We start from the raw sequence: 15,373 nt of genomic DNA on the forward strand, positions 1-15,373 counted from the left end.
CACACACACACACACAACACACACACACACACACACACACACACACACACACACACACACACACACTGAGCCTCAAAGTCATGTTGGGTTACATAACACATAATGTCTGCACTGTCGTCCTACGACCTCACGGGAACACACCACAAACAGAGGGGGCAATGGAGAGAGAGAAAGAGAGAGAGTTGGGGAGAAAAACACTTATGAAGATGGTAATGACATCATTGAAGCGACAGAAAGAGAGAATAGGTGAGAAAGAGAAGGAGAGAGAGAGAGAGAGAGAGAAATGGGGAAGTGTCTGAGGTATGTTTGAGGAGTGTCCCGGGTGTGAGTGTGTGAACCTACATGAGCAAGCCTGGAGTGGGTGAGATGAGAAGTGGCTACGGACTGTGTATGTGTGTGTGTGTGTGTGTTTGGGGGGTGTGAGTGCTTGACCGCGCTGACAGACATAGCTTAGTACCAGATTGTTTCCACTGGAAAGAATTTTAAGAATGAGACAGAAGACCTATCAGCGACAGTGCTTAGGACTCAATACACACACACACACACACACACACACACACAACCATGGCAACAGAGCATTAAATGAGACACAATCCCTCAAAAGTTCATGCCCCTGAACATAAACCTGTTGTGTTTGTACGGGTCAGTGAGTGTGAGAGAAGCTTCTTAGGTGCTGTGCCTTGTCTTTCTTAGATGTTTGTACAGGCACTTACTGTGCACACGTCATTTTATTATAATTTGTAAAGATATATTAATATACATAAGGGTTTAATGCCGATTTGTTTTCGGTTACTGTTGCGTGTGATGTTGGGGCTGTGTTAGGTTGGTTATGAACTTGTATGTCAGGAATTCGGTCTCTGAAACTGTCAACATGCCTGTCACCCGTGAGGTTCCCAGAAAGCATTTTTTGGCCTCTGTTCACATCTGAGTCATCTGTAAATGGCACTCTTGGCAGGGTTGGCATGGTCTGATCATGTCCGTCCAGTGCCCACCTGTGCGCACCCCTGCGTTGCTATGGAAACTGTATTAATATCTGCTGCCACGGCTGCCGTCTGTCCAGGAAACAGGAAGGCGGAGCCTTTTGCCAGGCCGGAACGTCAGGTCATTGTTCTGTTTCCCAGGAAGTGCTTCCATGACAAGAAGGACAGTGATGCGTCCACCGCAGAACTCCCTCACCTCCCATCATGCATCTGCATCTGTTCTTCAAGGCCCACAGGGTCAAAGGTTAAGGTTAACTAGCACCACCAGTCAGGCCTGTGGAGGTATATTTTGATACTTCTATGGTCAGGACCCACAATGCATTTCTACATTTCACTAGTCTTTTATGTTTCTGTCATGTACGGTGTTTCTTTTGACAAACAGTAATGACATTGGAATGGGGAAACTAGAAGGTTGTTTAACAAATGATGCATACTCTTATTAATAGGTTTGCAAGACACATTCCTGAACTGCTCAGACAGATTCCGGGAAAGGTTAATCTTGAAGGTAATTGTGTTTATGTGTGTGTGTATGTGTGTGTGCGTGTACAGAACAAGTTTAGAGAGGAGCCTTACCAGTTGAGAAGGAAGAAAAGGCGGAAGGTTGTGTAAAAACTTGATGGGCTTTCCCCTTCTTTACCCCAATCGGAGCGAACCTCCTGCCAGGCAAGCCTTGAAACAAGTTTACAAAAAAACTAAAATCACAACCTGCCACACCGAATGTCAAGCTCAAATTCACATGTCAACATGGAGGACTAGATCGTGAGGAAACGTGCAAATGTCTTTGGGAAGACAGGAAGGCAGTCTGTGGTTTTGTTGGGTTGCTATATACAGAGTATGCACTCGAACACTCGCACACATACTCGCACAGCAGCTGTACCCTGACAGGAAGTAGCAGTGTGCAGCGCTCATGTCTCTCGCTCTGTTGTCACGAGGGGGATGGGGAGAGATGGGGGGGATGCTGGTTTGGTGGCATGTACATTTCCTGACTGAAACTCATGCAAGACAAGAAACACACACACACACACACACACACCACAGGCCTCATCCCATCACGACGGCTTCTGTTGTTCATACAGAACAGAACACTGCATCCACAACTTGCAACAGAAAGACAGACACACAGAGAGAGCGAGAGAGAGAGAGAGAGACAGAGACACACACACACACACACACACACAACTGAATTTCATGTTATGCTATGTGGGAGTAGTGGACACACACAGACACGGAGAGACAGAATTGGAAAGCACTTTTAAATGTTTATTTATTTACAAACCCTGCTTGTCGCAGGGGGAACGTGGTCTACATACAAAATTAAAAAACAAAACATGGTGACTATTCTCCCTGAGCTTACAAAAGTAAGAAGTGATCTACCAACGTGTGTGTGTTGTGCGCGGGTGTTTATATGAAAGAGAATGCTTGTTTATGTTAGCTATAGGACGAAGTATTCTGTACAAAGCCCTATGGTAGAGTTGGAAAAGGAAAAACAAACAATTCAGGAGAACACAACAGAACTTTACAAAAACTAAACCCACAGGTGAGTTCCTATGGCGACGAGCACCACATGCCCCTAGCAACCAGGGCTACAGCTCCTCAATCACTGAAAGAAAAAAAAAAAAGAAGAAGCTACACAACTGTGTGCAGTGCTTGACTTTGCAGAGTAATTTGAGGGAAGGACAAATTCAAGGACAAATCCCCCCCCCCCTTTCCCAAGAATGGATGAGTATTACATCAAAAAGCTACTTAACCATGGATAGACCAACAGGTCATGGGGACAGGAGAAAGATTCCATAGCATGAGGACCGCAGAGACTGAAGCCATGAAGAACATCGAACGAATGACAGAGCCGGGTCGGAGCTGCTTTCTACAAACATAAATACACTTCCCCTCACCTCGAAAACAGGCTTCCTCACAGTTACAGCGCCTTATGTTACAGTTCAGTGCAGAGAAAATCTTATTACTTATGAATTAAAAATAAAAAAAATAATCAATCTTCACCCACACCCTATTTAGCCATCTCAGTGTACATTTCTGCCAAATGCAAAGTGTCACTTTCACTCTGAACATCCATCTTCATCTTCATCGCTTTCTTACTCCTTCGTTCATCTCCCTCCTATGTGCAACTGTAAGATTCATATGGCATTCCAACAAAACAGTGACAGGTACACAGACACACACACACAGACACACACACTAGCTCTGAAGTCCTTCAGGGGCAGCAGTTGTATGGCAATCTCTAACTGATCCCAGAAGAACGTTCTTCGTTGAATCCATGACTTAAGGAGTGTGTTTCCATCAACTATCTAAAGGAAAGGAACTGGGGACAGACAAATGTCTTTGTTCCTTTTTCGACACACACGTTTGATGACCGCTCAACTAGAAGGGGAACTATAGGTCATCAGTGTGTGTGATGCTGGTGAGAGGAGAGGTTAGGGCAAGGGAGGATTCTTTTGATGTGATCCATCGCGTCCAGACGAAATCACAGGAGGTGTGTGTGTGTGTTACACGTGAGCGTGTTTGTATTTACGCTCTTCTGATTTGATTATGTGTACATGGGTGGAATTGTCCCCAGGTCATTATTTGTGTAAGCAAATGTGCACTGTGTGTATTTGCAAAAAACATGAATATATATATTTATATCAGCCTGTAAGTGTGTGTGTGTGTGTGTGTGTGTGTGTGTGTGTGTGTGTGTGTGTGTGTGTGTGTGTGTGTGTGTGTGTGTGTGTGTGCGCGTGTCTAGTGCTGAGAGTTCTGCTCTGTCTGTCCGTTCTGGATGGTTCCGGCGCGGAGCGCTGCGTCCTCCTGCTCTTGCTGAATGAGGTACTCCTCTGGGGGCCAGCGCAGCTCGCCGCTCTCCACCTCCCCCTCCGTCGCCTCCACGACGATGGAGGGCAGCCGGTCTTTCAGCTTACAGCAGCGCTCAAAGTCTGAGGGGTCTGGGAAAATCTGAGAGAGATAGAGAGAGATAGAGAGAGAGAGAGAGAGAGAGGGAGAGAGAAATTCAGTATTATCGTCAAGATGGAATACAGTTCAACACTACAAGTGAGGCTCAACACTTTCCACAACTATTTGTCTGTGTGTGTGTGTGTGTGTGTGTGTGTGTGTGTGTGTGTGTGTGTGTGTGTGTGTGTGTGTGTGTGTGTGTGTGTTACAAGGTGTTTAAGAGCATATATATGCATGCTGGGGAACAGAAAGATAACTGGAGTGTTACAAGGCTCAGGAAATCGGGGGGATGTGTGCATAAGCAGGATGAAGTGGAAGAGTATTTATAGACGCATACTTGGCTGGAAAGCCATGTCACCGCTTGGGCAGCAGGCCCAGATTGAACAAGCTTTTTTTTTTTTTTTTTTTACTTTTAAAATATATATATATTTGTTTTTACTTCTCAGAGCCCTTTAACCACTAAGCAACACAAAGTAAACCACAGTTCAAAAAGATGAAGTCATTATTGATGTACATAATTACAATTTGCTCTGAAATGTGCTAAGAAAAAAAGAAATGTGGTCAGTTTATCACAAGCGCCATCAACTGTCAAGCATAGGTGCAGGAGGACCATGGATAAAACAGCCTTGATGAGTCTCACAGAGTTACGGTCCATCTAGTCTTTTTGATGCTTCAGACAAGATGGCCGAACTAGCCCAGGATGGTCATAAAGAAGGATCAAATAAAAAAGGTGTAGGTGTTCATTGTCTCCATGTGGTTGGGATGAGGGCATGAAGAGGAATGATATAAAAACAATTTACTTTTTTCCTCAAGGGAACATCTCCCATTCATGTCCTAACACATCCGACAGCGGACTCTAGGCCAGCCACAAGAAAGAGCAGCTCGGCTAAGGTGCCACATCTCACTGCCTCCCACCACAATTCATGACTGTTAAAGGCCCTGGGGAATGATTAAGGAGCCACCAGACAGATTCATACTTCCATCTATGCTGATCAAACCACCTCTTTGAGTACACACACACACACACACACACACACACACACACACACACACACACACACACACACACACACACACACACACACACACACACACACACACACACACACACACACACACACACACACACACACACACACACACACACACACACACACACACACACACACACACACACACACACACACACACACACACACAGTGGTAGGGTGATGCATCCTCTCTGAATTCACTGAGCAGTTTGAGCATAGAACAGCAGTTCAATAGAGTGTAGAGAGACATCATATTATAACGATAATCAATCATATTGTATTGATAATCAGCCCAGTTCATTAAAACTAAGAGGACCCGCTGATCATTTGCCCCGTTCTCGTGCCCCAGACTCTCCCTCTGAAGACATTCCACCCTGGTCCTGGAGGTCACTGCTCCCTGACAGACCCCCCCTTCCTTTGGAGGTGGCCTTGTTCCAGACACATAGCTGGGATTACCGGAGTAGCAAAGATTTCCATTTCCTGGAACTTAGAGGAGCACAACTCATCTCCTCCCCTCTGCAGAGGCAAAGGAATTCTCAAACGCTAGCCTTCAACTAGATTTGAAAAGGTTTGGGGGTCTTTAAAAGGAAATGCTTGAATATATTTCCTAACACGCAACATGAACATCTATCAGTGTTTGTTAGGTTACTCTCAATTCTAATTGTATGCATACTCATACCTCATAGTATCCCCAGAGGTCAGATCTGTGCTTAAGGTTGCAGTGTGTGAGAAAAGCACAGAGCTTCAGCACAAAACCCAAAAGCCAAGAAAGTATGCAAAACAAGGATGTGGCTTCAGCAAGGGTGAGAGGGGGTGAGAGAGAGAGAGAGAGAGAGAGAGAGAGTGTGTGTGTGTGTGTGACAGAGACAGAGACAGAGACAGAGAGACGGAGAGAAATTCAGTATTATCGTCAAGATGGAGAGAGAAAGAAAGAAAGAAAGAAACAAAGAAAGAGAGAGAGAGGAAAAAAAAGAGAAAGAAAGAACAACATGACTGACACGGAGACACTGAACCTCTCTGTATCTAAACCCCCCCTTCCCCCTCCCCCTCCCCATCCTCATGGCACTGGTGGCGTCCTCTCATCAAGGTCAATGTGTTGGGCTCCGACCAAACGAACCAAACGAACCAGATAATGCAACAGACAAACAAAGGAACAACGAACCCCTGGCAAGGACACTGCTTTTGTACAGCACACAGCTGTGAGCAAGGCCAACACACACACACACACACACACACACGCAAGCACACATACACCATTTCCCGCAAATTCATTGTCTCCTCTATTGGATTTTTATTTATGTTCTGGGAGCTAATGAACCCCGCGGAGGTCACCAGACCTTCACTGCAGCCTCTGAACGAGGCAAACAGAGGGAGGGAGGGGGGGAGAAATCATTCAGACACATTATGATCTCTTCTATAAATAGCCCAAAGTGCTGCATGGACTGGACTGGACTAGACTGGACCGGACTGGACTGGACCGGACTAGACTGGACCGGACTGGACCGGACCGGACTGGACTGGACTGGAGAGTGCTGCCCTCACATCAGTGAAAGGCACAACGCATAGATAGGATGCGAATGACGACACCCGACCTTCCAGTTAACGATTTAGGCACTGTAGAGAGATTTATTGCTCAGAGAATACAATTCCCATAATCCTCAGCAAAAGTGCCACTCCACTCAGGGTCTGGAATGTGTGTGTTTGTGTGTGTGTGGAGCCACGAGAGGCAGTGTTTTATGAGTGTGTGTGTTGTGTGTGGAGTCACGAGAGGCAGTGTTTTATGAGCGCTGATCTGCGGTCTCTGTGAGGTGCTGCTGCTGGTTACCTGGAAGGTCAGACGGTCTTTATTGGGGCTGAGCCTCATGTCCTCGATCGGGCTGCTGCTGATGATCACCTCTGTCATCTCTCCACTGGGCACGAACACAGGGCTGAGGACGACACAAAGGTCAAAAGGTCAACACTTCAAGTGAGGTTCAACACTTTTCACAACTATTTGTCGGTGTGTGTGTGTGTGTGTGTGTGTGTGTGTGTGTGTGTGTGTGTGTGTGTGTTACAAGGTGTTTAAGAGCATATTTATGTATGTTGGGGAACAGAACGATAACTGGTGTGTTACAAGGCTCAGGAAATCGGGGGATGTGTGCGTAAGCAGCAGGCCATTGTCGATCAAGCATGACGGGATACAATTGATACAAGTCTTCTGAGGACAGGTGAATGATGTCAGACTTCCACAGTAAAAGATTAAGGCCTTGTTGTTTTTCATCAGGTCAGAAAAGTGCTAAAACTCAAGGATTGACTTGTTAAATCCTGCACAGACAAGGTGCTTCAGCAGCAGTGGGTGGAAAAGGGGTGTTGGGGTAGTGTGTGTGTGTGTGTGTGTGTGTGTGTGTGTGTGAAAAGGCATTATAGAAAGAGCTTATGGGTGTGTCTGTCAGTGCATGTGTTGTCATTTTGAAAGTGCCAGAGTGGGCGTGCAGTTCCGAGCAGGCTTTAGGAGACCGGGTCATTTCAGCGAACACGGCCATATATAATACAAACACACACAGCCATATATAATATAAACACACCATAGCAAAAACCACACTTGTGCATCTGAGCACTGTATAAAACACCAGCTGAACTTAACAGGAAGACCAGACAACAAGACAGCTGCCTAATGCCCGGGCACATACTTTTGTCATCAGTTGAATGTTTTCTTTCATCAGGACTGAAATCCTCTGGCTGTATTCGGGATGAAATGCTCTAGGAATAATAGCTTTCTGTTTGTGTATCTCCTGAACCACATTCCAGCCAGCATTATTGTTGGACTTGAACGCAAGGAACCCATATCCAGACCCAACAAGTCTGTTATAGTGGGGCTTTGTCGCTTCCAAGCTTCTGCAAAGTTATACGCACTAGTATTTCTGAATGTCAATCAAATGCATGACAACTTGCTGACAGCCAGGAAAGATGAGTTCACTGGAAATGTTCAGCTCCAAATCCTTGAGTTCCAGCACACAGTATGTTTATCTTCATCAACACGACTTCTGAAGAACTCAAGGATTTCCAGTGAACTCGTCTTTCCTGGCTGTCAGCAAGTTGTCATGCATTTGATTGACATTCAACTCCAGGTTTCCAGAAACATTCAGAAATACTAGTGCGTATAACTTTGCAGAAGCTTGGAAGAGGCCACAGGTCACTCATTCATTCATTCTAATACTGGAGAGACCACAGGTCACTCACTCATTCTAATACTGGAGAGACCACAGGTCACTCATTCACTCATTCTAATACTGGAGAGACCACAGGTCACTCATTCATTCATTCTAATACTGGAGAGACCACAGGTCACTCACTCATTCTAATACTGGAGAGACCACAGGTCACTCATTCATTCATTCTAATACTGGAGAGACCACAGGTCACTCATTCATTCATTGTAATACTGGAGAGACCGCAGGTCACTCATTCATTCATTCATTCATTCTAATACTGGAGAGACCACAGGTCACTCATTCATTCATTCTAATACTGGAGAGACCACAGGTCACTCATTCACTCATTCTAATACTGGAGAGACCACAGGTCATTCACTCATTCACATACTGGAGAGACCACAGGTCACTCATTCATTCATTCTAATACTGGAGAGACCACAGGTCACTCATTCATTCATTGTAATACTGGAGAGACCGCAGGTCACTCATTCATTCATTCATTCTAATACTGGAGAGACCACAGGTCACTCATTCATTCATTCTAATACTGGAGAGACCACAGGTCACTCATTCACTCATTCTAATACTGGAGAGACCACAGGTCATTCACTCATTCATTCTAATACTGGAGAGACCACAGGTCACTCATTCATTCATTGTAATACTGGAGAGACCGCAGGTCACTCATTCATTCATTCATTCTAATACTGGAGAGACCACAGGTCACTCATTCATTCATTCTAATACTGGAGAGACCACAGGTCACTCATTCACTCATTCTAATACTGGAGAGACCACAGGTCATTCACTCATTCACATACTGGAGAGACCACAGGTCACTCACTCATTCTACTGCACCCTGAAGAGCGTGCTGAAAGCCTCGTCTTTGACAAATATATGCAGGATGCTGCACACCATCTACAGTACACAGCCGCCCATTGTGAATGAACAATGGGCCGAAAAATCCCATAAAAACCAGAAAAGGAGTCATCTTTTCTCGTAGCAGCAGAAATACTTGTGTCCTGCGCAAGTTACAGACAAAGGAAGAAGCGGATTGAGCGGAGCGGAGAGGATAAACACTTCAACACGGCCCCTTATGATTCAGCTCTGGGCTCGTATAAACATCCTGCTAGGAGAGGAACTGCAGATCTTAGGCCTCTTTCTAGCGTGCTTGCACACACACACACACACACACGAGAGGAAGACTTTGAGTGAGCGAACACACACACACACACACACACACACACACACACACACACACACACACACACACACACACACGAAAAAGACTTTGAGTGAGCGAGCGAGCAACCGAACGAACACACGAAAACACACACACCAAAACAACTCAATCCAACTCAAAGGCAGAAAGGAGTTACACAACAACCAGCCTTCCTCTTGACCCATTTGGGGTCTGGCGATGTGCCTTTCCCAACAGGAATCATCACTTTAGATACAAAAAAAAAAAAAAAAGCTCAGGATAGTACTTTGGTAACAAAACTAGATGCCATATCCCCATCATAGGCATAACATGATGGGACACAAAAACGAATTCTCTCTCTAGGAATGAAACACATCTAGTGGTGCAGATGCATCTGAAAGCAATCAGAGTCAGACCTCACCGTGAACAAGCGCGTCTCAGACAAAGATAACATTGACAGCCATCTAATCCAGTCTGAGCTCATAACAGAACCTCCACTCGCATTTCATCGTCTCGCAGAGCCAATAATCTTCCTTTCGGTCTCTAAAAGGCTCCAACAGGCCGATACAAAATAAGATGGAAAAAAAAAAAAAAAAAAACAATTACATGCGGACACACACACACACACACACACGTGTCTGGACACACACACACTCAGACCTCTCCTGAACCACCAAATGAGGTATAAATTTGAATAAAAAAATGGCAGTTCACAAAAGGAGAACAACACACACCGACCAGTTGTGTAGTCCGGGGTATATGCAGGTATACCCACTTATTTTTCAGTCAGCATTGCGTTTACCCACTTCTCAAAACAGGGCGTTTATCCTGTGCTGTATGGGCTACTCAAAATAAATAAATAAATAAATAAGAGTATACTCACTTCTCCAGGGACCACTACACCACTGACACTGACCATTGGGTCATCTTAGCATGGCGACGGCACCTGCCATCTTGGCAGGGACTGTGGGAAGACTTCTCTGAGTGCTACTGACAGTATCACCTTCACCCGCTCATGTGGCGGTACTTCATAAATCCCACCTGTCGCTCGCTGCCCCCCCGGGCAATGAATCCTATGAACAACACACTAAAGCCTTTCCCAGAGCAGTGACGTCTGGCGTCAAACGGCACAGAAAATAGGTCATAGCCAAACATAAGACATTTTTGGACACACACACACACACACACACCTCAACTCCAACAACTGCAATCCCACTCCAAGAAGTTACACAACAACCCCTGCCCCATTTTGGGACTGGCAATGCTCCTTTCTCGGCTGGACTCATGGAGCCATGAGATTAGAAACCAGACTTCATGCAGGATGGACATTGGTCATAGACATAGAACTTAGACACACAAGTTGAAGAAACAAACATTCCTACTCTCTCCCTTTGAGTGTGTGCGAGTGTGTGTGTATTACACAACTAGCAGTGCAGATGTAGCTAAAATCCCTGACCTCCCTTCCTGAATAAGACTCTAATCAGACTTCTGTGTCTACCTTGGAGAGAGTTTTGCCACTGTGTAAGGCTGTGCATTTGCAACTTTGTGTTCAGGTCATCTCGATGCGTATATGATGATGCTGGTCAAGTCTTAAGAATGTTGCTGTGCTGAAGCAATTTGGTGCATGCAACAATAAACACTTAGACTTTGACTTTAGCTGCAGCGTTCCACTGCGACCACACAAAGCATTTTCACTTTCAGACAAGTACTGTGAAATTCTGATTCTGTTTGTGTACAGTATTACCTGTATGCTCTCCAATCATGTGTACAAGTGGAAACTACTTAAGTTTTCAAACACCTCGCCAAGCACCCAATAACTCAAGGTCCACAGGCAAAAACTGGGAGGCAACACCACTCAGAGTCGAAAAGTCAACGTCTTCATTAAAGTACAACTTGAAAAGAATCTCTTTTTCCACTGTCTAGTTAAACGATTGTCAAGAGTGGGTGGCGTTTTAAACCTGGAAAATTTTTCAGAGTTTCAAAGTTACTGGGTAACTTGTCAGTTTCAGGAGCATTGTGATCATCAATCAAGCTTGATACTTAGAGAAGAGGGGTTTATGACTGTCCTCTTTAGTTCAGGCCCTGCTGCAGACAAACACTGAGGTTTGGAGACCAAGGTTTGGAGAGCGAAACCTCAGCCTGCAGCGAGAAGACGCACAAAGGGCAGCTCTGCCTAGCAAACTTTGTGGTGAGAATAGAGGTCGGGGCTTCACTTCCTGATGAAAAAGAAAGATACACAGAGACAATACAAAACAAACAGACAGTAGAGAGCGAGAGAGAGAGAGAGAGAGAGAGGAATACCTATGTGGTGTTGTTTTCCATCAAACAGGGCTTTTTTTTCTGTGACAATACACCATAACAGCATGTGCTGTGAATATGCGCATCACGCCAACAAGGGAAAGTTGTGGGGTGTCAAATTGGGGAATCTCTTGAGGCCGTGCTTTCCACTTGTCTGAGTGGGCGCGTGTGTTTTGGAAGCTTTGAACTCGTGGAGGGTGATTCCCACGCGACTCCTCCGAACGCCTCTGCTCACCTGACAAGAAGCCCCGACGCACAGTTACCACGCGCCGTTGTTCCACTGCTGGTGTTGATGTAACAAAGTAGCAAAACATCGGCTTGAACCAAACTTGCACGACCAACGCTCGCGATTCACATGCAAGAAGGCCCACATCATAGGGTAACGACCAACGCTCGCAATTCACATGCAAGAAGGCCCACATCATAGGGTAAACATTGTGTATACAGCGAGCCCCTAACCCCTCCAAAAAGAACGACTGGGCTGCGATTCCATCCAACATTCTTAGTCAAGAATACCCGAATTGACCAACACGCGAGCTCCTGGAGAAGGTCCATTAGAAAGTCCATGATTGGCCTGCGGCAAACGTTTTTTTTTTTTTTTTTTTAAATGGCGCTGAGTAATGCACGTGGAAGATTACAACCCGTTCGTTTTAACAGAATAACAAAGCCAATTATTTCACAAATGTTTTTTTTTTGCTTTGCTCAGGTAAAACGGTCAGACCGTTTCAAGCAATATGTGGATGTAGTGAAGTGGTACAGATGCTATTACTGCATCGGGGCCCGACCTTTGTGCCTAATATTTATTTTCCACCACCGCTCTACTCAGAATCATCTGTTTATTTGACAGAAGAATAAGAGGCGGCAGTATTCAAGCTCAACTTGTGCTTTCACTTTGTCTAAACCAGTTTGCCTACACTCTGAATAATTAAAAGATACCGCAACATTTCTTGTGTGACTTGACAATGCGCCCTTGCAAAAGGTCAGTATCGATTTGTGCTCTCTGAGCCAAAACTATTGGCATTTTATCCGACCTCCATCTGTCTACGGTCCAATGGCCTACATGCTCCTAATATATGTCAACTTTGGCCCCTGCGCAATTAGTCCACACGTTTTGCTCAGGCACTCATTGACTAACGACAAACATGTAAACATATCAGTAACCCCTGACATCCAGAAAGGATTAGTTCACGGAACAAGCGACAAACACCGGCCGCAAACATAGCCGGTGCGCAAGAAGCCTACACAACGCTTCAAAATAAAAACAAACAAACAAAATCAAAATCAGTCTGTATGCAGCGATTTTAATTACAGCAAAACTATATGTGACACACTCTCAGGTTGGCCAGTAATAGACGAAGTTGTCAAAACGAATCAAACCAAATTCGAACACAAATAGGCGAACCTTACCAGTACAATTCAGGTGGGTACACAGACATGAATTTGCAGGTGTCCGGGCACAGGGTTGATCCAGGAAAGCCCGTGTCTTTTACGCGTTCACGATGCCTTCACGAGAATCTCTTAAACAATGGTGATGAACGGCGATTGTTCGAGCGAAAAAAACTTCTTCAAAGCACAGCTCAATACGGAATTGAAAGCGTCTCACTTCTTGCCATCAACTACTGAGCTACAGCTTTGCCAGCGCTGCCTTTGGACTTTATGTAGGAGGCGGGGATTCACGCTTCTTGCGACACACCCCCACCGCACGAGTCCTCAAATTCTTGAATGGCAGCCGCTGAGCAACGCGCTCACTGAGCCATGGCTGCCAACCAATCACACAGCAAACACGGTCCCAGCCTGTGACGCCAATGGGAGCGAGAGGACTTCATTGGGAGGACGGGAGATGCTGCATTGCACGCACATAGCTGTCTTCATGCTATCTAAAAAATCACACCATACCGAAATGTAATATCCCACGTGTAGCTAATACACCGCACAGCAATTTATGTAAGCATTATATGAAGTGTAAGGTATATAATTATTCTATTTTTTGTTGCCCACTGTATTTATTACTATAGTTCTAATGGAACCAAAGTTGTCAGAGGCCGACATATGTCATTGTCTTTGTAAGGGGGTGGGGGTTAAGAATGTTCTTTAAACTGCCTAGTTCACTTGCGATTCAGATTCTTTGTGCGTGTGTGGTGTGTAACCTACATGCGTCATGCAGTCTTCAGCCCTTGGCTTGGCTTACCTTGACTTATATTAGCCCACTCAGCCTGCACATTCTTACATTTTGACTGGTCTCTTCCTCAGCAATATACATGTAGGCCTAATAGTGTTCGTAATACTAATTGCTGTTTGAGTATTTGGTAATAATGACATTATTTAGCGTTGAAATACAGTCTTGCTTGAAGCAGGTATGAAGCACATTTCTTACCAGTGATAATGCTACTATGAATGACATAGCCTACCCATCCTAATGACCAGTGTTCGCATATCTAACATGTTTCATACTGTACCAGCAGTACCAGGTTGCTATTTTAGAATGTTTGTTACAGATAATAGCATGTCAACCATTGCCTTTGTCTGACCGAATGCGGTAAGCTGCTATTTTAGCAATCTACCTGCTGCCTACGTGCCTCTAATATTTGGACCGGTGTCAGTTAAAGTTCTGCCGATACGAAATATTGAGAGGGAGGGCCTGCCCACTCCGCGTCCTCTCTCAACACACACATCGGACACTAGATTACAATTATATCATACATGCAGACACCCGTGTGAGTAATGGCCAATTGGTGTATGTTTTACTTCGTTTTACTTAGCTTCAAATTTGATTTATGATTTATGAAAACCTGGGTGATCTCAAAGCCGGTTACGGGCATTATTCGGGTGAAAGAGCTGCACCTCGGACCTGAAAGGAGCGTGCATTTCATAACTGTCCCCTCTGCACTTACCATGACCTTGGCATTGTTACTGACATGCACTCAAGAACTTATAGCTCAACAGCTGTACAAAAACACCTATTGAACTAATACCTCTCATGAATCAAAATAGCCGTGCTCGGTAAAAATAGACACATATTTTAACATACAACAATATTTGGGACTAAATTAGCTTTTTTTCCATTGCGCTCCTCCAGCAATAAAGCAGGATCGCCCTCTTGTGGTGGAAAAGAGTAGCTACTGATACACAGAATATGGGTTTAGCGCGAGGACGCCCTCTAGTGAGTCTGGGTAAGAAGTGACTACAGTGTTTACGTCTCAATTTTGGCGGACCTAGATTTCTATCTTTATGGCTTTATTTAGTTTCGTACATATGGGTTTGTGTAGTACTCCTATAATGACCCTGATGCTCACAAAACCAAACCCCTTGAAAAAATTGAAAATTGTGGTCAACATTATGGCGGGAGTCATACAAAATTAGTGTGTATTTGGCATTTCATCTGGCATTTCGTCTTTTAAATCTGGATCCAAATCAAAATAAAATACCACAATATGTCCCTTACACTATCCCTGTGTAATGGGACGTGCCGTGAGCGCCGTTGGTTGTGTCCTGGTAATGTTGCTGCCTTCTGTTGATGCTTCTGTCTGTCCATGGACTGATCCTAACTGATGAACTGCTACCCTACGTATGTAAATAGGGTAGCAGTTCTATTCAGTTTAAATTGATTAATTTCATCCAGCAGAGTTTACTCTTGGACAAATTATAAGTGGTGAATTACTTTTTTTTCAACATCATATATTTTTAACTAGCACAACTGCTAAAACCTCAGCTGGAAAAACTTGTACT

The 15,373-nt window shown here is 44.8% G+C and overlaps 1 protein-coding gene across 1 annotated transcript; it reads right to left on the reverse strand.

Annotated features, from left to right (window-relative positions):
• Positions 1–2,219: 2,219 nt before the first annotated feature.
• Positions 2,220–13,249, reverse strand: lbh (LBH regulator of WNT signaling pathway). The gene is made up of 3 exons (XM_080849863.1): positions 13,055–13,249; positions 6,780–6,882; positions 2,220–3,926 (listed from the first exon to the last, which is right to left on the reverse strand). The coding sequence occupies exons 1-3, from the start codon at positions 13,081–13,083 to the stop codon at positions 3,717–3,719; spliced, it is 342 nt and encodes a 113-aa protein (XP_080705989.1). The 5' UTR covers positions 13,084–13,249; the 3' UTR covers positions 2,220–3,716.
• Positions 13,250–15,373: the final 2,124 nt, after the last annotated feature.

Source organism: Sprattus sprattus (assembly GCF_963457725.1).
Source record: "Sprattus sprattus genome assembly, chromosome: 13".
Taxonomy (NCBI): domain Eukaryota; kingdom Metazoa; phylum Chordata; class Actinopteri; order Clupeiformes; family Clupeidae; genus Sprattus; species Sprattus sprattus.